Below are 25,940 nucleotides of genomic sequence, written 5' to 3'. Positions count from 1 at the left end.
TGTCAGAATTCTGATAGCATAAGTAACATCCTAGCCTGTGGACCTAATTGGACCAGGATTTTGTTCAGTGTCCCCCAAAGTTTTACAGACCAGAAATACAGGAACAGAAGGAAAAAAATACAATTTTGTTGTGACTTTTTTTAAATTGTGACATTTGGTCACTCTGTGAGTAACGAATTGACTTTCAGTACTTAGAAGTGCTGTGTTTATTTATCAGTATTGCTCTGTCTTGAGAGCTGAAGGAAAATTGTCATTGCTTAAGGATAAGTTGATTTGATTTTTTAAAAAGTATTTTTGTAGGTATTTGTGAATGTATCAGCTAGAATGACTAAGTCTCCAGCTGTTGCAGCACATTTCCTAATGAGAGGAATATACAAGAGGATTTGTCTGCTGGGTCTGTACATTTAGTATAGGTAGCTGCAGTGCATTCAGAACTCTCTAAAATAGCGTGTTTGGCCTGCAGTCTATCTGCAAAATATGGTTGTTTAAAAGGAAACAAACACAATAAAGCTCCCCAGTTTCCACAATGGCAAAACTGGTTTTGTACAAGACATTTTCACTTGAAAGCTTGGAAGAATTTGCAGTCTTGTGCATCTGCAAAGATTTTCTGTTTTCCTTGCTTTCTTTGAGCTGACATTACTTTAAAATAAAGTTAATCTTGGCTTGCAGCCCTATTTATGAGAAACCTAATCATTAGTAAACTGCCAAACTGGCAGAACCAGTGTGGGTGGTGTTCTGAAAATTACCTGGAATTCCCTTATAGTTTTATTAAACAGGTCATTGAAATTTGAGCTATACACCAAAGTAATTTGGGGGAAAATATCTTTAATGTGTCTTGAAGAACATAAACCTTCCAGGTTCATCTGTTCACGTTCATGAAGAGAACATGAGAATGCTTTGACAGTGGGAGGCCTGTGCATTTCATTTTGGACAATAGTGTCACGTCAAAAGGAATATTAGATGCCATCTTGTTGGATGTTGCATAAAGCCTTAACACAGGCGTTTTTGCAACAGGAATGAAATTTCAGATAACACATGCAGGGTTTCAGAGATTGTTGGCACGAATGGCATGTGGGCCAAGTGCCATGTTTAAATTACATGCTGATCTGAAATGGCATTTCAGGGGTTTCTTGATATCTTCTGTTGGTTTGTTTTGTTTATTAACTCCTAAGAACCTAATCCAGTAGTGTTACGTTTATACAAATATGGAATTAATTATCATATGCTTAATCATTGTAGATTGCTGATGCCTATAATAACTTTTTTTCTAGCCCATTCATTGTTACTGGGTTAATATGTGGTATGTTTTTTTAATTATTTTTATTTCAGTAGAAAAACAACAAGAGAACAAAGGATTTGACAACAAAAAAGTAGAAAAAGACAGCAAAAATGAGCAAGAAAAAGAAGTGTCGTTTAAAGAAGAGAATTCTAATTCAAGTACTAACTCAGAAGTGACTGTGAAAGGACTTAGTAACTTGGGGAATACATGTTTCTTTAATGCAGTGATGCAGGTATGGTAGTTATTGCTGCTTTTAAAAAACTCTGAATAGCAAAAAAACCCAAAATCAGCCCACAACAACCCTGCCCCGGTATTTTAGAATGACATAATTAGAAAGTGTTTTTTATCTGCGAAGAATGATGGGTTCTTTCTAAAAATAGTGTGTTGGCCCAGAGAAATATGAAGAAATGAAGCTGCAGGTTCAGACTTGCTCTAAGGAGAAATGTAGCAAACTGCCTTGTCTTTGAGGCATCTTTCACTAATGTAGATTACGCATGCTAACTTCCTAGTTTAGTTAAAAAAAAAAAAATAGTCTGGACATCCACCCCTGCTGTCCTCTTAGAATGTAAGAGATTAATATCCAAAGACTATGAGAGTTTACTGAAACAAAGATATGTCTCAGTGACAGGAAATCAAGTGAAAGTAAATATTAACAGGATGAGCATATTGCATTTTCATCTTGTGTGTCTTGCTCAGCCAAGAAGTATTTGGGTAAACTTGCTCTTTCATGTGTATGAAAACTCACGTGTAATCTTGTGCTCTTTGGCTCTTGATATTGAAGCTTTACTCAAATGAAATTCCCACTGTACTTGCAGGTTTTAGGAAACTGCTTGGTTATTATTTTTTTAAAACATGTTTAAAACCAAGCAAATATGCACACTGCCTTTTACCTTTTAATTTTTAGAAACAGACACTAGTGAATAGACTGTCAAAATATCAGTCTCTAGAACAATAGTATGTTTGGGGTTTCTTCAGTATAAAGTAATATATAGAGAGGACACCTAGAAGTCCCATTAGCTGTATGGAATGTATCTTTAACTGTATAGCACTCTGGAAATTCTAACAGTGTTTGTTAACCACTCTAGTTCTGTGTCTGAGAAAAATAAATTGCTACTAATCTGCCTGTTTCCATGACCACTGTAACTCATCTGCCCTTCCTCTTGTTCTCCAGTTACCAATCTTCTTCTTTCTTTTATGTTCTACAGAATTTATCACAAACTCCAGTCCTGAGGGAGCTGCTTAAAGAAGCTAAAATGCCTGGCACAACAGTTAAAATTGAGTCACCTGAGTTATCCATGGTATATATGCTTCAACCTCCATAGTGTTTCTTCCCACCCTTCCAGTCTGTTAGAAACAAGCAATACTCATCTCTGGGTTTTAAATCTGCATCATCTAAATACTAACAAGATTAAGATGTAAAATCAGTGAGAACTTCACCACTGACTTCCTTAAAGCTGCTTTTGAAGTCAGCAGAGGTTTTTCATTCAAAGTGAGAGTTGTGATTGAATACTCCAACAGTCGTCATCAACAGAGTACTTACATAATGATTAAGTTATTTAAAGGATGAAAATAGGTAACTTTTGCTATAGTGTCACTTGTCTAAATGCAAAATAGGAAACTAGAGGATGTGAGTAGTGCTAAGTTAAATAATGCACCTGTCATTACATTTAGGGATTTGGATGCAAAAGAAGGGCTGTGCATTTTAAGAATTTTTTTTTTTCTTAATGAAAGCAAGAAACCCAAAGTTGCAACTAAGCAATAAATAATGAATGATTCTTAGCCTGGTGTTTTGGTATCATCTTATGAAAAACCATGTGTTGATTGTTTTTGTAAGGTTACGTTATTACCATTTTGGAATTTTCTGTATTTTATTTTGTAATAACTTTTTCAAGAACTGAAGTATTTAGATAATGAAGAACTTACTCCAGAAGGATCTGTCACCAAATTAAGGCAAAACAACTTTGTTGCTTTTATTTAAAACAGGAACCTCAGCTGATAAAACTAGATCAGCCAGGTCCTTTGACATTAGCCATGTATCAGTTCTTGACAGAAATGCAAGAGACAAAGAAAGGAGTAGTCACTCCCAAGGAACTTTTTGCTCAGGTTTGTAAAAAGTGAGTATCTGTAAAATTGCATGTCATGGTGAATATGAAACAAGTTTGGTAGTTGTTTAAAGAGGTCATTTTTCTCCCTTTTTTTTTCCTTGAGCTCACCTCACAGCATATAAAATTTGTATAATACTTAACAGGTTTTGAAAGAAGAGGATAAAGAGCAAAATATAAATGAAGTAGAATGACAGATATTCAGTGACCTATTCTGATTAGCTACCTTCATATTTTTAAAAAATACCATACATAGACACTTGTTACTTTTAAATACATACATGCTTTTGTGTCTGGTAGGAATTGTTTTCACTTTGTGTATCTCTAAGCTCAGTTATACTTTACAATTACTGTTTCATTTAACAGAGCAATACGATTTAAAGGTTATCAGCAGCAAGACAGTCATGAATTGCTTCGTTACTTACTTGATGGGATGAGAGCAGAAGAAATCCAAGTGAGTGCTAATTTCACAGTTGTGCATACCTTTCTTCTTCATACATCAGACCAAGACTTTCTCCTCTGCTAAGGGGAGAAAGAACATTCTTTCTGAGATAAGTCACCCTCTGTGGAGCAGTTTGTGCTGCCCACAGTGCGCACTTGAAGCAGATTTACAATGGAGCTGTAGAACTGGGCAGCCTCTAAGCAGTGGGGTTGTGAAGGAGCAACCATGGGCATTACTACTTTGATTTAACAAAACTCTTCAAAGAAAGAAGTTTTCTTGTGGTCTATATCTCTTACATGTATTGCATACAGAAAATAGGATTATTTTCTGCCTTTTTGGAAAGCAGCGTACTGGCTATTCTTCTAATAAAATCAAGTAGAAAGGTTCAGTTTTGCTTGCTCTAAAGGTCTTTGGTTAATTCAACACTTGTAATATAAATGTCTGTTGTCCTTCAGAAATAGACTGACTTGTCCAAAACTTCTACAGAAAAAGTGGGTTTGGAGTATGTGTAGTCACATGAAAGAATGTCCTTTTATCTTAATTTCTAAAATGCCTGAGAGTTCACTTGTGGAAATTTTTTTTATTATTTATTTATTTTTTATCAACAGTTTTAATTTGGGAAAGTATTTCATCCTTGCACTGATTTTCTTACATACTAATTGCAGCATTATGGTTGCAAGCTTGTTTCTTGGTTGGTTATGTTTTTAATAACCACAGAACTATTTTGTATCCCTACAGTGATTTGTATTGTTTGTACTGATTCTCTTAAGTGGTGAAGATTAAGATTTTTTTCTCCATCTGAAACATTTTGAAAAATGAACTAGTTGGCTGCATTTGTTTAGGAAATTTTACAGTGTGTATTTATTTTGAAAATTTCAGCAAGTGAGTGTTGGAATACTGAAGGCACTGGCTGACTCTAACAAACAAAATGAGGAAGAACTTAAAAAGAAAATTAAAGGTAAGATACATGTTACTCATGATAATTTAAAATCTTCTGTTTCATTGAAGTACACAAAGTAACACTAATAGTATCAGCTAAAAGATACATGTTTAACTGTACAGCCTCATGCTTTTATTTCTTCAATATGTGTGTATCTAGAATATAAGGCTAAATAGTGTTAGTCTATTTAAATGTCTTACTGAACTTGGTGGTGTTCCCTTCTTAATAGTGTGAGAAAGAGTTGATTCTATAGACATTATATATTAAAATATGTTTGGGTAGTGTTTAATCATTCAAATATTGCGTAAGAAATTAAAATATTGGCACATGAATGTAATGATTTATTCCAGTGATAGTCTGTTTTTACTTAACAGTGGTATAAAACCAAACCAAACAGTGAACAGAAGAATCTTTAAACTTTTCAACGTGACTTAGGTTAGAAAATGAAGTGCAAGTTTAAGTTCAGACTATGTGCTACACTGAAATTGGTTTTGTTTGTAGGGGACCTATACAGACAAAAATTGGTGCTTGTATTTTAGGTTCAGACAGTTGTTTGAGTTAAGTTCTGTGAGAAAATGGGAACTCTTACTGTGATGCAGTACCTCTGAGAAAACAGGGAAATGTGTTTGAGTTGAGAAAGTGGTAAAGGTGTTGGTTCAGTCAAGCTGTCTTCTGCAAATGTTTATTTTGTCCCTATTCCTTTGATTTACAAAAGAATCTTAATTTAAGAATCTTGCTGTACTTCCTGAGGAGACTAAAACAAGCCAACAGGTTCCATCATACATCTTGCCTATTATATTCTCTTTATTTATTTGGTATGCTGTAACTAAATTGGTTGCCAGTATAGTATATGTAATATTACTAACTTTAATATGTTCTTTGTCAATTCTCAGAGTATGAAAAGAAAAAGGGAATACAAAGTTTTGTAGATCGAATCTTTGGTGGAGAATTAACCAGTACAATTATGTGTGAGGAATGCAGAACCGTAAGTAAACTGCCTGCTTTACATAGCCTAGAGTATATTTTTATGTAATCTGCAGGAGAACCCCAAAGTAACTATATGTAGAAATAAGTTAAATTGGAGAGGTTTGCTTGAGTTAATGCGATTCTAAGAGCTGACTAGCATCATCCTTTTCAAAGAGGGACATGGTTTGGCTGGAATCTTTCCTCCCTTATGTTATAAAGCTAATCTTTCAGTTCCTTTCAAAAGGCTTCCAGAAGAAGGTCAGCAACAGCAAGCTGCCTCTGCCAGATGAATTCACTCTCAGATTCATAGTAAACACCTTTCTTTGGTACAAATTGTAGAGTGAATTAGTTGTTCTGCTACCAGCAGTATGCTGCCAAGGGCCGTTTCCTTTTTCATCAGATTAGGTCTTTACCACACTGGAACGACCATGAGATTGACAGGAGAATAGTTAAGCAAGAAGGCATTATTGGGATAATACACCCTGAGAATGAAGTAAGTAAGGGTATTAGTGTGGGGGCTAGATGAAAATGTCTTGACAGATCTCAGATGTTGATCTCACAAGCCCTAAGTTGGGTTCTCACATTCTAGGTCACTAGAAAACTGAAGTTTGTGGAAGTATTTCTTGCTTATTTCTGTTGTAATACGACTGCTGGAATTTGGTCATGGATAGCTGTTTGTGAAGGTAGATTAGCTGTATTTCATGGTTGTATGCACAAGTGAAAGCACGCACTGAATACAAACAAGGCCACCTACAAATAAGCCTACTGACACCCAGTCAGCCACTTCCAAACAATATTAAATTGTACTCTTGAATATTAATTTTGAAGGTATCCTTGGTCCATGAGTCTTTCCTTGATCTGTCACTTCCTGTACTAGATGATCAGGTAAGAAATTGTATGTGCTTGCTTTTTGGCTTAGCTTTTGTTTGCTTATATGAGAACACCTTTATTATATAATCATTAGGGAATTACTTTGTCTTTCTAAACATCTCTTTGGAAAGTTACGTTTGCCCAGAAAGATAGAGAATAAAATTTTCATGAGAGTAATTCCTGTAAGTTGTGGCTCATGAATTGTCTCTGGAATATCATTGATAGTCTGCTGGTGATCTTGCTGCTTTGTTAGTAAATGTTTCTAATGTAGAGATTGGTTTTGGGAATAACCTAGTATATTCCAATGTTATCTCACTATTGTAGAAGACTGAGCTGCAAAGAACAATGTCTCTCAATTCATCTTCACGGTTGTAAAACTGAACTAAATTGCATGAAAGTGATGGGTACATAGTGGTTGCTTTTTTTTTTTTAATTTTTTTTTTTACTTTTTTACACAGTGCAAGAATACTTCTCGTAATATTCAGGTTATTGAATAAAGCTAAGAAAATTTGGTAGGATAGCATGTAAATATTTATTTGATCAATATTGATTTATTTGATCAGTCTCTGGACACTGAAAATAAATATTTATTTGCTTTGTGTTTCATATTGATAATCTGTATATGTAATATTTCAGATTTTTTTATGTAGCACTGCTCACACAAAAACTAATGAGTATACATTGAAATGAAACCCCCTCAGCCAAAGGGATCGTATGTCTTCTGCAACAAACAAGTTTAATTTTAGCAGAAGTAAACAAATTCTGTGGCAGACATTTCAACTGAAAATGTCTCTGTGTAAAATGTTACTCTTCAGTGCATTTAATGAGATTTACATCTGTTAGAGGAAAAGGTCATGTTGCCTCCTTTAGAGGTTCAGAATTTGACCCTTGATAGCCTTAATTTTTCATACTGTTTCATTCTGCAAGTCATTGTTCTCACATGGACTCCCTCTGGAGTGAGACACCTCTTTTGTAAACATTAAGGTGGCATAAATGAGTTAGTTTTATATTTTTAGTCACTAAAATGTTATATCTTGAGCTGAAAACATCTTGTCCCCACAGTTTTCTTTGGAATACTATTTTGTTATTCAGGACAGTAACATCTCTACATCTGTGGTTGTTTTGTGGCTTTTTGTTTTCTGTAGAAAGTAAAAATTTCAAATGAGAGAAACATTAAAAAAAACAAAGAGAAGGAATCTGAAGATGAAGAGGACAAAAACAATGACTGTTATCTTAAGCAGAGAGATGAGCCCCCTGGTACAAGTAAGCACCTTCAGAAAAAAGCAAAGAAACAGGCCAAAAAACAAGCCAAGGTTTGTTTTGATAAGTATTTAACTTTTATTAATGAAGTGCTTGCAACTTCTGGTAAAACAAATTCTTTTTGCTTCCTCGGATTAAATTAAGGAGGGGACAGCTTAGAATTTCTCCTCACTCAGATGCACAACTGAAAAGACCAATTGCATTTATGTCTTTGCTATTAAGAAGTTATACGTTCTGTTAAGAGTTACTGTGCAAGGAATAAGCTACTATCCACATAGATGTGGAATTTGTTTTGTGTGTCTGAAGTAGCATTAGTTTGTATCAGACAGCTGTTCTCTAGTCATTGATTGCAAGAATGTTCACAAAAATTTGGAATACAGACATTAAGAAAGAATCATGTAGATATGAAAGGAATCATAAGTTGTATTTTGAAGATACGGTTTAACAAGGAGCAGTGGAAACTATATCTGAGTGAGGATAAATTCAGTAGTGGTTGAACTGATCAGCTCCGATCACTAAATCATAGATTACTCTCCCCTTTCCTGCCCTTTGCATCAGTGCCATGCTACAAAAATTTTGATAAAAAAATGCTAAATATAATTTTAACTTGCTCTGGTTTTTGTATTCTTGTATGTTATATATTCTGATTTGTAGAGCCAGCGCCGCCAGCAAAAACTTCAAGGAAAGGTGCTTCACTTGACAGATATCTGTGCAACTGAACAGTCAGAAAAAGATGTCGAGTATAACCAAGAATCAGAGGCAGAAATGAACTCTGATGCTCCTGACATGAAGCAAGAAGAAGAATCATCAAATGATTGCAAGGGTCACTGCTTAACTCAAAAAGATTTGAGTGTACAAGGAAATAGTACAGAAGTTCAGAGCATGCATGAAAATACGCAAAAGTCAGAACAAGAGTGTGTAGAAAGTGAGTCTCTCAAGGATCTCTCTATGGAAAGCCTAGATTCTCCTATGAAGTTTGTTAATGGCCTTGACAACCTATCTTTGAAAGATGAGGATGATGAAAATGAAGATGAGGAAGAGCTTGCTACTGACTTTTCAAAACTACATTTGAGTGCCAGTGCTGAATCTGGTACAAGTACCTTGGATGACCTTCAAACTGTTCCCATCAAAACATGTGAAGTATTGAGTGAAGATCCAGAAACAGCATTTTGTACTCTTGCAGACAGGGAAGATCTGAGCCCAGAAGAAGGTTCAATCCATCACTGTTTGTATCAATTCACCCGCAATGAAAAACTTACTGAGACCAATAAACTACTCTGTGATGTATGTACACAAAGACATTACGGACCAAAGAAGAACATAAAAAGTATGACAAGTTACCTGTTAAAAGAAAACTATAAATATGTCCCTATGGGTAAAGGGGGTGGGGGAATGTCCCTAAAGTGGTATTTGTGTAAGTTTAACTGGGATTAGTTGAAATAGTGTTCAGTGGGTAGGTTGTGAAGAACCTCTTTCACTCAGATTAACACAAGTACATTCTTAACTTAGCAGAATAGTAGGCTCACAAACTTTGGTACAGAATACTTCATGGCTGGAAAAGAAGAGTGAGCAAAGAGGAGCAGGTTTGGTGGGAAGGGAAAGCACATTTCAATCTAAAAATATATTATGTGGATGAATGTAGAGAGTACCTGTTTAGTAGGTGACTTCTCTGTTCTTTCCTCAAACATGAAAGTTCTGCTGCGAGAGTCCTAGGGACATAATGTTGGTGTTTGCTGAAAAGGCCAGTAAAACCTGCATGTAATTTCTGACTATGATTGTTGCAGAAAACGAGCAAGAATTCATCCTGGTTGTGCTCCCTGATCAGACATGGTTTGCACGGTTGCTTTTGTGATAGGGGATCTGCAAGATGGCAACTGTTGCACAGGTCATCATTTAACATGGTGTTAAAAAGGGGAATGTTCAGTTTCTCAGCTGTTGCAGTAGATGACATTGTAACAGACTAAATAATGAAAATAAATAAATTCTTGCTGTAACATTTGTTTAGGTGTTAATCATTGGTTGTTTTTCTTTTCTGCAGGTGAAAAGAAGTATGTTTATACTAATGCCAAAAAGCAGATGCTAATTTCTCTTGCTCCTCCAATTTTAACTCTTCACTTAAAGAGGTTTCAACAGGTAAGTAGCAGGCTGATAGTGCAAATATATATATATATATAATATCAGTTTAATATGTATATATGTACATAGTACTAGCTTAACTTAGAACTAATGTTAGCATGTTTTCATTTTCTATAAGCCTGTTTGGCTTTCATTTTTTTTTTCTCAAGGTTTGGAAGGTATTGGTGCACAGCTTTGTTTTTTGTGGTCTTTGAGGAGTTGGGGTGTGTTTTCTTAAAAGAATATTCCATTAGTTCTATGGAAAATGCTGTTTTGTGAGCTTCTCTACAATCTATTCTCTCACTACTGTTATTGCTTACTGTATTAAGCAGTATCTTGGCATTAATTGCTTCCTGCTATGGCAGCAGTTCATGGACTCTTACATTTCAGTACAGATAGGATAGAATCCCTTACTAAATGAATGTGACAAATAGGTCAGCAGACTTGGAAAAGAGAGGATTCCAAGTCTGACTGGGGGAGAAGGATTGCATGGAGAGCAATGCAACTTCAGTCTTGTTTATAGACACCAAAGTAAAGTGGCTTACCTTTTTTCCAAGTTGTAGGAAAATTTTTAATTTAGGGCTTTAGCTTTTCAGAAAAGGAACAGGATTGGAATGAAGACAGTATTGCCTTTTCTATGTTTAAAGCTGTTCAGTATTTTAGTCAAAATATTTGAAAAATAAGGGAGGTGACTTTAAGTAGGTGAAAAATTATTTCACAGAGAAAATGGAAGTGTATAGCATATTCCAAGGGACTTCAACGTGACTAGGGAAATAACATTTGTCTTCTCCTCTTGTTTTTCCAGTTTGATACTGGAGGATTACTTGAATAAGGGGAGAATAGAAGTTACATCAGTTTTGATGATATGAGATCCTCAGGCATATTACAGTATCAGAGAAGCAAGAGATGTCCTCGTAGTTAAATAAGTACATTAGAGCTGATTCTTTTTCCGCTCTTGCTATCATTAAGTTACGTTGAAGAGCTGTCTTAACCTGTGCTCCAGTGCAGCATGTGGGGACAAGGAGGTAATGCTGGGAAACCTTGGGCATTGGGGAAAAAAACCCCACAACCCCGTGTTTCTTTTTCCCAGTTTTGTGTAATGTAAAACTGATATTGTATTGTTGAAACTTTAACCTGAAACGCATGCTTTTCATATGCTACATTTTAACATTATGGGGTTTTCCTCTACTTTGTCTGTTTAAGGCTGGATTTAATCTAAGGAAGGTTAACAGGCATATCAAGTTCCCAGAAGTGATAGACTTGGCTCCTTTCTGCACAGCTAAATGTAAAGTAAGTGGGAAAACAATCAGATTCTCCTTTCACAATTAAGCTGCTTAGCAGAATCTTTGAAGCTTGACAAGTGTTCTACAGTTATTTTTTGTGATAATACAGGATAACTTGCAAGTGCAACTTGTACTTGAGCCAGTGTACTTCCACTGATCACTTGCTATGATTCATATGATTCATTACAGATTCATATCTGTAATGACCAGCTTCCCTTTCATCAGCAAACAAATCAAAGCAAAGGGAAGAGTTTATATTCTAGCCTTGTTTAAAACAGTGACTGACACACCTAAACTTTTGCTTTTATAGAACGTGGCTGAAGGGAATACCAAGGTATTGTACTCTCTCTATGGAGTTGTTGAGCATAGTGGAACAATGAGGTCTGGGCACTACACTGCTTATGCTAAAATGAGAAGTATGAACAACCATCTCTTTGATCTTGTCCTTCGAGGACAATCTCCTCAAGGTAAATAATTAGAAATATTTTACAAATTATTTCTTACTGCAGAACAGGAACAGGATTGATTGCTTCAATTCTTTGTAGTAACTTTTACTCCTAAATTCTTCCTTTCACAGCTTTAGAAACTGAACTAGTAAAAGGGCAGTGGTTCCACATCAGTGATACCCATGTACAAGCTGTGTCTGTATCGAAAGTGTTGAGCTCACAAGCCTATCTCCTGTTCTATGAGCGACTGCTGTAACTCATCTGAGAAGCCACCTTATATGTGCAGCCATCTTGCAGGCAGGCAGAGACTTGCAAATCATGTTGGAGCTACTGTATACCACTGCAGGAATATACTTTATGCTTCTCAGACACACTGAAAGTGGTTAACTTATACTTTTTCCAGTGTTTTCACTACTTTTCAATAAAAGGGTTTTTTCAAAATTACACCTTTGAGCTTCTGTTTAGTAATTTATGTGTTGGCACAGACAAGCAACCACTACTTTTAGTTTCCTGCAAGTGCTCTACATCTTAGTCAGCAGCCCTTTCACTTTAAAGGGACCAGCTATAATTCTGAACTGTAGTTATTTCTGCTATCATCTGTTCCATCTGTATTTTAGAACTGAGTTCCAAGCATCAGAAGCTGTTTCTTCCTACACATCTTAGAGCTGAGACAAATTCAGCATCAGCTCTCTTTTCAACTGTTGGTTTATGCCCAATAAAGGACCCTCAGTTTGCAAACTCTCTAGGAATTCTTTTGCATGGGAACCTTATGCTGGTATTTTGGCAAGGCTGAGAGCTCAGATCTCTCTCCCTTTTGCTACAGGCACTCCAGCATAGCCTTTCTGCAGTGGAGCGGTAAGAAAACTGGTCCTGCAGTGACTTGTAACTCTAAAGTTCTCAAGAGGCAAGGCTTCACATTGGGTTTCACATAAATAAAATCTTGGCTTCTCCATGCTAGAGCAGCAGCTGCTTACATTCAGTGCATTATTCACAACCTTACTAAGAAAATGGGCAGTCTTGCATGTTCTTGTTACCCTTGCAGTCATCAGCAGTAGTACTTGTGCAGCTGACTGTATCAGTATGCCAATCCTTCTGAAAACTTGCCGAGTTTATTTTTCAGCTACACCAGCAACTGATTATAAAGTGAGCATCAGCGAAGCTGGTGTATAGCAGCCTTATTTAGGCATAAGATAGTTCCAGACTTGATTTAGCCTTCCACTCCCTTCTGGCTGTGAAATAGAGTAGCACTGGCAAGAGTAATAAAAGGATTAATTATTGAAGTGTCTTGAATTTCAAGTGCAGTTCTCCTTTCAATCTACTCTGAGACACAGGCTGTTTACTTTCCAGGAAGAGTCTTAACAGTTGAGAGATTCCAGCACTGCATCATGCTAGCTATTGGTGCTCAGTGATTATTTTTAAGGCCATTAGAATGAGATGCAGTTCACTGCTGTCAGGCTGCCATCTTGATAGTGTGGAGACTTAAAGGGTGAGGATGAACTAGATGCGTCTAACAAAAACGAATGTAGGCATGGACTACAGCCCTGCTGCCATACTTAATTATTTCAGTGTTCATTTGACTCTTTACACTCAAAATACTGGTAAGAAGCATAATTAAAAGCACCAAGTGCTGCAGCAGTTATAAATGATGCTTTCCTGAAGTTACGAGCTCCCTGCAGTAGGCCCTGGGTCAGTCTCGCTCACGTAGCAGCACTGGGTGCAGGTGCCGTGGTGGCAGGGCGAGCCGCAGGGACGGCCTCTCTGAGGAGAGGGCCTGGGGGGGGACACCGCCAGCTGCAGTGTGCCCACTGCAGGGCACAGCTGAGCCCCTCAGACAAGATGGCGGCACCGCAAGGAAGGGCAGAACGCTGCCTGCACGTGAGGGGAAAAGTGTGAGAAACAGCCCTGCCAGCACCCCCGTGAGAGGAGGAGATGCTCCAGGAACCCGCACAGAGAGCAGGCGGGAGCAGGCTGTCCCCCCGTGGCTCGTGGAGGAGCGTGCTGGACGTGAGCAGGACAGAGGAGGCGGATGTGCGCCTCGGAGAAAGCTGCAGCCTGGAGCAGGTTTCCCTGCCATGAACTGCAGCCCCTGAAGGACCAGGCAGCAACAGTTGTTCCTGATGGACTGTACCCTGCCCGGAGAACCCCCGTGCTGCGGCAGCTCGGGAAGGCCTGCACCCCTGCAGAGGGGAGGCGGGGGGAAGCGTACGCAGGGAGGAGCAGCAGAGGAGCTGTTACAGACTGACCCCAGCCCCCCCTCACCACGCTGTGGGGGAAGAGGTAGAGGAGTTGGGAGTGAAGGAGTACAGCTGAGCCTGGGAAGAAGGGGAGGTGAACAGGAAGGCATTTTTGTTCTTGTTTCTCACCCTCCAACTCTATTTTTAATTGGTAATAAATTAATTTTCTGCATGTAGAAGATGTTTTGCCTGCGCCAGTAATTGGTAATTGATCTCCCTGCCTTTAGCTTGGCTCATGAGCTTTTTCTATTTATTTTCTGCATCTGTTGTGGTGAGGAAGGAGCAGCCAGCCCACCACACCCCTGCCTGCATATTCATATACTGGGAACAACCATGTCATGCGAAGTCCAAATAAAATGACAGTTAACATTTTAACAGTGAGTACGTTTATTGAAGTGTTTGACATTCTGCACTCCAATGGACGCAGTTCATAACTTATAGGCAACAGAGCAAAACGTCATGGCAGCCTTCAACTGGAATATTAAAACACTCACATAATCATGTCACTTAAGAAATACAGTTAAATTGCTCAATCATTTTGGTCTTCATCCCAGTCCTTCTTTCCTGATGGAGGTTTAGGGCCACCAGCTGGTTTTGCCATAATGATCTTGAAGATAAGAGGGAAGTAGAAAAAGGTAAGGTTAGAATCAGACTTACCCCACTCTTTCTTACAGCCATATGATGCTGTCAGCATTCACTAAATTCATGCAGTTCCCCTACCCTGAACCTGAGCCAGTGAATGTTATTACCCAGCTAATTGAGATATTCTTGAAAATGACAGAAGTTGAGCCCTGATAAACAATAAAAGGGCTTTTACCTCATTTTTGCATGCAAATTAAGACTGCTGTTAGTCTACAGAAAGTAAACGCTTAAATGAACTAAAGAGTGACTGGTTTACAGGATGCACACTACAGAAAGCAGAATTATCAGAGCTCTTGTTCTGAATTATTGAGTCTCAACATCAGACTTTAAAAGCATGAAGTCCACTAGTCCAACAACATTAAAGGCTCATTTTCCACACTTGCTACAGTGACAAGTAAGGTAAAACTAAAACTGCACTTGTTATCCCTTTAATGAAAATTTAGTTTTAGGAGTAAAATTAATTTGCACAAATACAAAATGCAGCAATCAGCACACATAAGACAGCAGTGCTGTGTGTCCTGAGAAAAGAGAGAACCTGCCATGTGCTTGTCAATATACTCATGCATGCATTCACACACATAGATACCTCTCTGCTAGACAGAGCTTACTGCATACTATTTTTCAGGCTCATCTTTCCAGTCATCCTTATCCCAATGTCCTTGTTGCTTAGGGGCTTTTGGACCGCCTGCTGTTTTTGCCATAATAATCTACAGAAATTTTACACGCAAATACATTTTTGCTAAAGTTCCACAGAATACATAAAACTCAGATTTTTTTTCTCATTAAGATTATAACTTCCATTTTCCCCAAAAGTTGTATTTCCATGTAAAAAAAAGTGTATGAAAGGAGGTTTCTTATGCTAAATCTCGTTAGGGTAACTTTCTGGATACAAGTACCAACTGTCAAATCTTAAGAAAAGAGAAACATTAATAATGCTCATATGGAAGTGACAACATTACAACATTCCAAATTATGAGCTCTTGAACAAACTACTTCCTGGCTTTCAGAAATAAACAAATATGATGCATTTTCAAGCATCATATTTTTATGCCTTGCATTCTCAGAAGATTCACATATTTTGCATTAGTGTTCTGTACAATGATTTAAAGGTTTCACTTCAGCTGCTGAATTACTTGTAAGCTTACCTGATCTACCCTTAGGACAGTTACTGCTGCATTTGTAGCTAGCTTGATACCCCAGGATTTTCCAAGGTATGTGTCTAACACACCAGATTCCAACATATCCTTCACGGCAGCAGCTTCTGCCTGTCAGACAGGGGGTAAAACATTATTCAAAACTTTCTCAAGCTTCTACATAGCAAGATAGTGGGTTTTCAAGGTTACAGGTTTAGAACTAGTTATCACTTTTCTATCTCCTCTCTTCAGAAAAAATCTTAATTACAAATCCATTATCAGGAAGACAAAATATACTGAAGACACTCTCCATCACATTATTTCAGTATCTCACTTCATCGCCTGTGTAAGGCTACTATACTACATTGAGTTTATCTGCTTGTTGATGAAGAAAACACACTTCAATAATACAATTGAAGCACTTCCAGGGAGGGGGCAGCCACAGCTTTTCTGGGCAAACTGTGCCAGTGTCTCAGCAACCTCAGAGTGAAGAATTCCTTCCCTATGTTTAATCTAAACCTACCCTCTTTCAGTTTAAAAATGTTACCCCTTGTCCTATGCATAATTCATACTGATAGACGCATTTTTAAATATAACCCTGTACTGCAGAGCACCAAGTAATGTGAGGGACTATTTACCTCAATATCGAATCCAACATTTTTGTTCCCTTCCTGATGCACAGCATAAAGTTTGGAGATGACCTCATTAGCCTTTACTCCAGAGTTTTCTGCCAGTGCTCGAGGAATGGCTTCAAATGCCTCAGCAAACTTCTTGATGGCATATTGGTCAAGTCCAGGACAAGTCTAAGGTGAAGTTGAAAACCACATCAGTATTTCAAAAACATAATATAGGAAGGTATTTTCTACCCACATCTTTCATTGATTTATGTGCATTAATACACATATATTTTTCGGATAAAGTAACGTATATAATTTTGTAAGGCACATACCTATTTAAGTACATATATGTGTGTGTCTAAAAAAGTCAAAAAGCCCATTTGCTATACCTCTCCATAAGATGTGATTTGCTTGGCTAATTCAATCTCAGTTGCACCACCACCAGGAACAAGACGTTTATCCTGTGAACAGACCAGTCCAAAATGCAAAGTTTAGCTTAAAGCATCATATTAATTTTTACTTCTTAGAATTTATATACTCTATCAAGAAGAACACAATAGAATTTTATCCCACCCACACTTACTAAGAATCCACTTCAGAACAAACATGCAATATAAGAGAAATTTACCAGAATTTACTCATTCATTCCAAACATCTCTGAAGAACAACAGCTTATTTTATAAAAAGGAAAATAATAATGTAGTGGGGTTTGTATCTGGGGTTTTTTGGTGGATTTTTGTTTGTTTGTTTTTTAAATTAAGTAATTTCAACTCTTTGCTTACTAATAATAGAACTCTTAGATTTTCCCATCTTTTCCTTTACCTTGTTGGGAAATATCATGCAGGAAACCAATCTACTGTACACTAAGTTTAATATGTCAACAGGTAACACAAGGTGTTGGGTAGTTTTGTTTTGGTTGGTTGGTTGGCTTTTTTAAATTAAGCATTTTGTATAGCCTTTGACAAACCAGCATCCACTTAAGAACTTCCAATCTTTTAAACAGGAAAGAATCATCATAAAGCAGAAGTTAGGACAACTCCTGGAGACAGTAATAAATGTAGAGTGAGTCTCTGGCTGCTTCTGTACTCTAAATCAATGTGCATATGTTGGTATGTACAAGACAAAGTGTCAAACAGAAGTTTAACATCTTTTGCATGCCACCTCCCGAGTAAATACACGAACATTTCCTTCTGCATTAAAAAAGAAAAGAAGAATATTCAAGTCCACAAAAGCTGCTCAGAAAATAACGGAGTTCTTCCATTTCTAAAGCATATTTGAGGCATGTGGAAGAAGAATGTTTTGTCCCCAATGGAACTAGAAATTTAGTCTGCAATCAGTCAGTTCCTCCTGATCCTCACTGACAATCAAAGCTACCTATTTTTTTCTTCTCTACCTGGTTTCCAAGCAACATTGCAAAACACTTAGGGAAACAGCCAACAAAGAACTGACTGCCATTATGAAGTAATAAAACTATCTTCAAGAACTCACTTCATTACTGGAAAACTGAGTACAGTACATGCTGAGCACCATCTTTTATGTATGCTGTATTCACAAGGACATCAGCAGCAATCTTCTCTACACCTCAGTATTACACAGCCTTCTCTACACCTCAAAGTCTCCTAAGCTGATAATGTAAATATCTGTGACAGCCTTTGTACTAAATGAGCACAAAGCAAGCACAAGTCTTGCCTCAAACTGATCCATAGCTCAGTTCTGATAACTGAAGTGTTCTGGTTACTTACTCTCGTGAGTACTTTGAAAGTATTTACACCATCATCCACTGCTCTCTCTATGTCATCCATCAGATTATCTGTAGATCCACGAATGAGTATAGTAGAAATGGCACCATCTTCCTTTTCTGTTCAGAGACACTTGCATTACTGAATTAAGCTTGTTAGATGTAAAACACACATGAACATCATACTTCTAGAACAGTAGCATTAGGAGTTCTACAGAACATACATACCATGCTTAAACACAACTACTTGTGTATCCCCAACCTCTGATAAATACACGCTATCGCAGTGACCCATTTCTTCTAGAGTAGGGGGAGTCTGCAAAGAAAAGCAAGAGTTAAGAGGTGAACCTGCGCATCAGTTCTCTCCCTTCTGCTCATTTGAAAAGTCCATACCAGTCTAGGTAAGGCCGTTGCACCAACAGTTTTGCAGAGTCTCCTCAGATCCCACTTTGAGTTCAACCTTTAAAAACAAGTTTCCAGAACAAATGTTAACATGTATGATTAAATATTCTCTTAACTTGGCAGCATTTTGTAAACTAATGACATCTGTCAATATTTACAGCATCAAGTTATAAAATCCATTTATCTATTTTTTTGAGCTATAATTATCTATTTCAGGGATGCTATGCAAATGCTATTTTCTAACAATTTAAAAACAAATAGTTCAAATACATGGAAATTATCAAACTTCATCTTCTAGTGCATAAGACTTGACCTTTACAACACCTCTACTACAATCCCTCTTTGTTATGCAGGAGGTTACAGCATCATGCTCCATTTCTAGACATTCAAACTTTTTGGACACCACCAATAAAGTTACAGCTTTCAACAAAGGACCACTTATTTGTGTGAGACTTGAGAGCTGCTGCTAGTAATCAGGCTTCATGTTGCACAGGATATATTTCAAGGACATACAAACATGCTTTATTTACAAATATTCTTATTTAAGGCCCATAAAAATGACAGAAAAGTATTAAGAATTAGTTCTTCAATCCATCGATACATTAGTGATGCATGGAAGCATCTCTCATCATTGCTAAAGCATCATGTGAGGATCATGACCAGGAGGAACCATTATATATAGTCTTATATGCATTTGAGGCCACATCCCTTTTAACTACAGCTGCAAATTTTTATATTCTTGATTTCAGGTGTGCTATAAAGGCATTTAAATCTGAGTAACAGTATCATATACACATGTTACTCCCCAGCGAGCTGTCATACTGAGGTGAAATACTACCAAGAAATATAAACTACTGAAGAAACAAATTGCAGCTTGCATTTTAATCCACTAGAAACCCAAAGTCTGGAATACTTTGTTTCTAATTCATTTGAGAGACAACAGACAGCACGGCAAGTACATTTCATAAACCTGGTAGATCAAATGTTTTATGCTCTTCTAGCACTTACCTGACTAACATGAGATTGTATTTGTTGGCATAATGAAGTGCCATATCTGCCACTTTGCCACCTGTTACTACTACGTTTGCACCACTATCAGCAATAGCTTTGACTTGCAAATCCATTAGATTTTCTTCTCCCTTACTGAAATTCATCAGTTCTTCAGCATTCTTTATAAGTACGGTGCCCTAGTAAAACATATACAGTTATCAATTCAGCAATAACTACATGCCTAAGAGTTTTTGACAAACCATTTTGTTTCCCAATCTACCTATCCATAAACCTCAAGTCATCCTATTTTATACCACCACCCTTCCAAGGCAATTGGGTAAAACAAGTCAAAAAAGGGCAACTCTAGCATTTCTAGACAACCTTGAGGTTCAGACATGCTATCATGTAGTTTGGCTTAAATAACCCAACAATATCAACAACTCCCCAACACCAAAAACCCTGTAAAGCAATATTAAGTTCAGGCATTTTATATGAACTTTTTTAAACTAGGGAACTCAATATTAACAAAAATATCTCAATCACCAAGTGTCAAGAATATTTATAGTTAAGTCTAAAAATAAGAGCACATGAGCATAAATAGGTATCTAACTTATTTTGAGCTTCCACATACCTTAGTTTCAGTTATCATACCATCAAAAGGGCAGGAATACACAGCTATTTTTGCGTCTTTGACAGAAGTAACATCTCCTTCGGTTTCTTTTTTAAAAACCATGCCATGCAGTACTGAGGAAGCAGAGATACCAGCACCCTGAAAGGAAAAAAATGGAATGGGTCAAAGTCATATTACTGGTCATTTATTGTCAGAAAGCTGCACTACCCTTTATGAAAAAGCAGTCCTTACACTCATTTGCACATAGCAACCTAAGTTTTCATTGCAGCATAAAGGACTAAGACTTAATCTGCTTTAGCAACATCGAACACTGTCTTAGAGGTTCCCATTTTAAGATTAGTTGGTAGTCCAGGTTCAGCCTTGTGACATTCATTTTCTGTGCTCAACTTGTTTTTATTAGCAGGGAAGAGACATAGGGGGAAATTCATACTTAGATAGAAACTTGTTCCAATCCTACAGACCATACCAAGGCATAATAAAAAGAATTCAAGATCAGATTGCAAAATTTCCTCCAACCTGCACTTTAGCCTAATCTCCTGACTGCTTCTACAACAATGATGCAATCAACATCCCTGTGTATAATTAAGTTAATGTATCTGATTTAGCATAAAATTTCAGTATCAATGATTTTTGTTTCTGAAAGCTGCTAATGGGCACTAAACAGAGAATATAAAGATCAATTTCCAAAACTTATTATGCATGCCACAACACAACAGAGATTAGACTAGAAAAGGCACTTGCAAAATTCAAAGACCTAAAAATTAACTTTCATCAAACCATTTACCTTAACAATACAGTAAAGCTAGCTATTTCCAACTTACCACAATTTTGCACACTCTGATATTATCAACGTTGAAATGACCAGACTCAGGAAGAATAGAAACTGTTTGGAGGGCGGAAAAAAAAAAAAAAAAAACGGAACAAATTTGTACTGCTTAATGAATAAAGTAGAACAGAGACACCATAAATAATGCCTGGAGATTTTCTGAAGTACTAAAATTCAATGGTTTGAGATGCCTGCCTAAATTTAAGGCAATTATAATCTGCTAATAATCTGCATCAAGAGAAACAGAAATTTTGTTTGTAGAATGTAGCAATCAGAAAGCAACATGTACTCAGGCTGCTCAGTTAATAAAGTCCAAATACCCATTTACACATGCACATTCAAGAACTAAGGTCCCAGAATATTTTGAGAAAACACTTAAACTAGACATGAAAGTTTCTTCTTAGAAATCTAAAGTGAAAAAACAACTCAACAGTACTACAGTCTTGCTTCCATTGTTTCATGGCTGAGTCTAGTAACAGCTGATCTGAAGTGCAATACATCTTCCTAATGACAAAAAAGAGGAAGAAAGATGGGTTTCTGCTTTAAGACTAGAAAGCTATTTCTGTAAACATTTAGTAGAAAACACAGACCCTTTCTGAGCCACAGTGCCAACGAAGAGTCCAACACAAGAAGGTTATGCTCATTTCAGAGGTTAAAACATTCCATACAATTCAACCTGATTAAGTAAACATACCTTTTATCTTACATCAAGACATTAGTAATGATCACAAGAAAACCTACTCAAGTTTTTTAGATGCACGCTCACATCTTTCTTATCCACTTACCACAGGCCTGAGCAATAAGCTTTGCCAAGAAGTGTTCATTGCCATACTGTTTGCTCATCACTGAGGTGTGCAACAAAGATGCCACTTCTTCAACATCTCGAAGGTTCTTTGCAGAACAGCACACCAAGTCTGGAAGAATTTCTAGGGCTTTCTTGCAAGCCTTTTCATATCCTTCAATCACCTGTGCAGCAAACAATAAATATTCACTATACCACATCACTATGCATTAGTACTCCTTCTATCTTCTTTTCAAAGGGCCATAAAACATTAACAAATGCAAAAGCTTACAAGGGAAGCAAGCAATCACAAGCAGCAAAATATATACCATTATTCTTCATACACCTCTGTCTAAAAAATTAGTTCAGGAGGACGGAGATGATTCACAATATTATGACCCAAGAACAATGACCAACGACAATCTGAATTCAAGCTATGTGAATTGTAATAACAATGTAACTTGCCTCTGAGACTGATAACCCCATCCTCAGGAGGTCTTCTGCTAACTCCAGAAGAACTCCAGCAAAAACAAGGACAAAGTTTGTTCCATCCCCAACTTCTTGCTCTTGCATGTGGGAAGCCATCACAAGCATTTTTGCAGCAGGATGCTGGACCTTTAAAAGAAGTTAATGTCTTAGTTACTAACAACCCACCTAGACTAAAGCTCCAGATTTTTCTGTGTATCCAGTATAAGCTCTCTTATTTCAAATTGTATCCAAATTTACTGAGCATGCACAGAATCAGAAAAGAAAGCAGCACAGATTATCTTAATTGGCCAACTTCTCTAATAAGTACACATATATATGAAAAAAATAAAATCAGAGAACTGAACATTCCCACTACAACATGAATTAGACATCCCTGATAATGGTTCTGTGCTATTTTTACAAGATGCAGTGGCTTCACAATCAAGCTCTGCAACAGGTAACCAGCCTGAAGTTTAGATCTTCAATGTGAATTCATGTGTAACATGCAAAGTAGACATCTCAATTACAGTTTAAAACTAGAGCTTTTTTCTGCTTGAAGATTGCCTTGCTTTCCCTTTCTTTCAAAGAAATGCAGTAAAAAACACTGTATTCTTGGATAAAATTAGAGCAGCTGTGATTTTATCCCAGAAAGTAACATGACTCATTAGATTAAGTAACTAGTCTGCAGTTTATTTTTTAAAAACAGAACGAAGACTTTCACAGTTATTCTACTCATACCCAACACTAACACAATGCATTAAGGAAATCTTTAACGCGTTATTTCTATCAGTAAGTATAGAATTCAGTAAAATATTAGTTGTGTGGTGATACAAATATGAAATTGATAGTAAGAGAAAAAGTTAGGACAGGCCAGTCTTTCCACACTTTTACTGTATTCACAAGAGGATGCTGCTTTATCCTCAGCTTCTTAAATCCAATTAACATATTCCAAGCAGACAGGAGAACATGGCAACCACCAACACTGAGGGATTAACACAACAGCTATTTCATTCAGTCTTCCAAACACTGTATCATTCAGACACATCCCCTTCTAAATCGACACTGGTTTTGGGGAAAAAAGTACGGAGTTATGAGGCATCTCCTGCAACTACTTAATGCTGCTTTACAAAAGAGTTCTATTCCTCACTGTGGATATGGCCCATTGACTTTACTCAAATCCAGGGAAAACTGTAAATGATTTAAAGAATGACATATGCAAATCATCTGGCAGGCTGACATATATTTCCTTATTAACATTCAGGACCACAGCAGCTCATGAACAGGAACACTAGTTCACAGCTGACATCTTCTGGAGCAAGAAAACTTACCTCCAACTCTCTCAAGATAGTAGCAGCATCATTTGTAACAAAAAGCTTCTCCAGATGATTGATAACCATTTTGTTCATTCCTAATGGGCAAAAAAAATATTTTAAAATCATTCATTAGGCAAATATCATCTCATACACAAATACTGTTTCATAACTGTCAGATATATCTTGCACATTGAAACATTAGCCCTATCTCTAACAACCTAAAACATTTTTGCAAAATAACACTTGGGAGTGTGTTACATTAAGGAGAAATCGGTAATTTCTGAATCAGCAGTTTTCTCTTCAGAAATATTTGTACAATTAATCAATACTGGAGAACACCTTGTTTTCGGTATACCTGACCAGACATGGTACGGGTATGTTCATTATGACTATATACCAAGCTATTGTCTTTAATTTTTGTAGGTCTTCCATATAGCAGTACAACAGCAAAAAAGACAGAGTAACTGGTAAAAAAACCTGGCAAAGGCAGGTACATTGTGCATAGCTTAAGAGCTAACCAAACAAGGCCTGACCCGTATAGCCACAAATACCATATCTGGAGTTCTAAGCAAGTCCAATCGGCTTCCCCAAGAAACAAACAGTTGCTTCTTTGTCAAGCTAGGTTTAGCCTTCAAACATAACATTCTGCCCAAAAACACTACAATAACTTTAGGATTTATTTACCATTTGGTCCATAAGCTGTACGGGTGGTTTGAGCAAGTTCTTTGCATGCCTGGATGTTCCTATAGACAGCTTCTTCTAGTCCTGAATAATGCTAAAAAGAAAAATGTTCTGCTCAGAATTAGGCTTCCTAACAAAAAAGGAAGGGATGAACTAGCCATTTCTCATCAAAACAACAATAAGCTAGAGTCTATTAAAGTTTTTGATTAATTTAGATTTGGTGTTTCGCTTAAAGTTTAAATGGAAACTAAACCTTAGACAAGGACAGCAAGAACTACTGTGTACTCCTCAACTTGGCAGCTCAGCAGTCACAATAAGCTTCTGAACAGAAAACAGTGACTCAATTTTCAATGCAGTTTGCATCTCCTAAGTCTTCCAAAAAAGTTAGTGGCATGCCAGAGGGAAACAGAAAATAACCAATACCAGACTGGAGAAGGGCAAGGGTTTTGTAACTATCTGTTTTTCTACATGCTTCTTTATTCACAACTCTGCATTCCACTAAAGTCCTTTAACTCCGTTTTACATTCAGACATGTGCAGTTTGAAAATCCAAAAGCAGAATGATTCATAGAATATTTGTGTTTGAGAAGCTGATTACCCTGGCTTCTGCGTGGAAGCCATAAGAAAAGGAGGGATCCCCCAAAGGGCTTTAAGAAAGAAGAGCAGGTTACAAGGTAGTGTGTGGCCCATGAGAGAAGGGAGAAAGGTACTCTCTAAATACAAACCGAACATCTCAGCATGCCAGCTGCCTCCTTGCTTTGTGAAAGACAGCTCCTGATATTCTGGCCTTGAGTTCTCTATTAGAGAACCAGCAGCTAGGCCACTTTGTTTCCCTGCTCTCCCCCTGCCCTTGACATCTGCCATCCCCTGTCTCCAAGGAAGACCCTAAAGAATAGGGGGGCTTCCCGAGTTGCTAACTTCGCTTTTCTTTCTATTAAGTAGCAGCAACCAGGTATTTTATCATTTTCCCTGCAATTATAAAAACCAAGCAAGCAAAAAAAAAAAAAAACCCTACTTGCTTTCTGTCCGCTTTTTCAAAGAAAGCTCCTGCTTTGTCGGGCAGACCTTGACTACCACCAAAACTACTACGTTACGTCAGCATTAAACACAATGAAAATGGATTTGCGGAAATACACAGAAAACACATGCTTTACAACGCTGGTCAAAGTACTTTTCCTTGGGGCCCGGCAACAGGGAAAGAGACAAAGAACGCCCCGAACAAGCGGGGCGGTCCTGGACAGCCGCACCGGCGGGGCCCGGTGCAATTTTGGGGAGCACCACCTGCCGCTGCTCCGCGCCGCGCCGCGGCCCGGCAGCTCGGTGGGCAGGGGCGAGGGGGGCGCAGCGGCGGGAACCCGCCCAGCGCCGCGGGGGCAGCGAGAAGCGGGCGGGAGGATGGGGGGGTGCGGGGAAGGGACCGGGGGACGGCGGCCCCGGCAGAGCTTTCTGGAAGGCCGCGTGCGCCGCGCCGCGCCGCGCCACGCCACGCCCCACCCCGAGCCCGCGCGCTCAGCGGCGGCGCGGGGCAGGCCCCACCCCCGCAACGGCCGCCGGTGGTGGGGGGAAGCGGAGCGTGGAGTCCCGCGGCCTTCCAAAGCTTCCCCGCGCCGCCGCGCTGAAGGCTCGCCCCCCTCCCCTTCCCCGCCGCACCCCCCCCCCTCACCTTCGCCCCCTCCTTGAGCATCTGGGCGAAGCCCGGGGCCTTGGGAACGTGCAGCGCCATCTCCGCTCAGCTCAGCTCCTGCCACGGGCGGCGGCGCGCAGGGGGCGGTGGGAGGGGCG

At 38.2% G+C, this 25,940-nt stretch overlaps 2 protein-coding genes across 5 annotated transcripts in view; one reads left to right on the top strand and one right to left on the bottom strand.

Moving 5' to 3' along the window:
• The window catches only part of USP16 (ubiquitin specific peptidase 16), a 22,960-nt gene extending 8,567 nt beyond the window's left edge, over window positions 1–14,393 (top strand). The window contains exons 6-19 of one of the 4 annotated variants that reach the window (XM_042788236.1): window positions 1,333–1,511; window positions 2,485–2,577; window positions 3,263–3,393; window positions 3,748–3,835; window positions 4,703–4,781; window positions 5,657–5,748; window positions 6,130–6,222; window positions 6,558–6,614; window positions 7,745–7,912; window positions 8,514–9,186; window positions 9,898–9,992; window positions 11,178–11,264; window positions 11,568–11,724; window positions 11,835–14,393. In XM_042788236.1, the coding sequence (XP_042644170.1) occupies window positions 1,333–1,511; window positions 2,485–2,577; window positions 3,263–3,393; window positions 3,748–3,835; window positions 4,703–4,781; window positions 5,657–5,748; window positions 6,130–6,222; window positions 6,558–6,614; window positions 7,745–7,912; window positions 8,514–9,186; window positions 9,898–9,992; window positions 11,178–11,264; window positions 11,568–11,724; window positions 11,835–11,959 (2,117 nt within the window). In that variant the 3' untranslated portion in view covers window positions 11,960–14,393. Of the gene's footprint in view, window positions 1–1,329; window positions 1,512–2,484; window positions 2,578–3,262; window positions 3,394–3,747; window positions 3,836–4,702; window positions 4,782–5,656; window positions 5,749–6,129; window positions 6,223–6,557; window positions 6,615–7,744; window positions 7,913–8,513; window positions 9,187–9,897; window positions 9,993–11,177; window positions 11,265–11,567; window positions 11,725–11,834 lie in introns of all 4 variants that reach the window. The other 3 variants (XM_042788235.1, XM_042788238.1, XM_042788237.1) reach the window with 3 other exon arrangements.
• Window positions 14,307–25,940, bottom strand: CCT8 (chaperonin containing TCP1 subunit 8). Its single transcript, XM_042788239.1, has 15 exons — window positions 25,822–25,940; window positions 24,163–24,253; window positions 23,494–23,573; window positions 22,163–22,312; window positions 21,702–21,882; window positions 20,912–20,973; window positions 20,091–20,228; window positions 19,478–19,656; window positions 18,461–18,527; window positions 18,296–18,383; window positions 18,072–18,187; window positions 16,719–16,790; window positions 16,351–16,515; window positions 15,725–15,844; window positions 14,307–14,544 (listed from the first exon to the last, which is right to left on the bottom strand). Exons 1-15 carry the CDS (start codon window positions 25,879–25,881, stop codon window positions 14,467–14,469), a joined length of 1,647 nt encoding a protein of 548 aa, XP_042644173.1. The 5' UTR covers window positions 25,882–25,940; the 3' UTR covers window positions 14,307–14,466.

This window comes from Tyto alba, unplaced genomic scaffold, assembly GCF_018691265.1.
Source record: "Tyto alba isolate M040663 unplaced genomic scaffold, T.alba_DEE_v4.0 Super-Scaffold_14, whole genome shotgun sequence".
In the NCBI taxonomy this organism is placed as follows: domain Eukaryota; kingdom Metazoa; phylum Chordata; class Aves; order Strigiformes; family Tytonidae; genus Tyto; species Tyto alba.
This window is presented reverse-complemented; position numbering and strand designations above follow the sequence as displayed.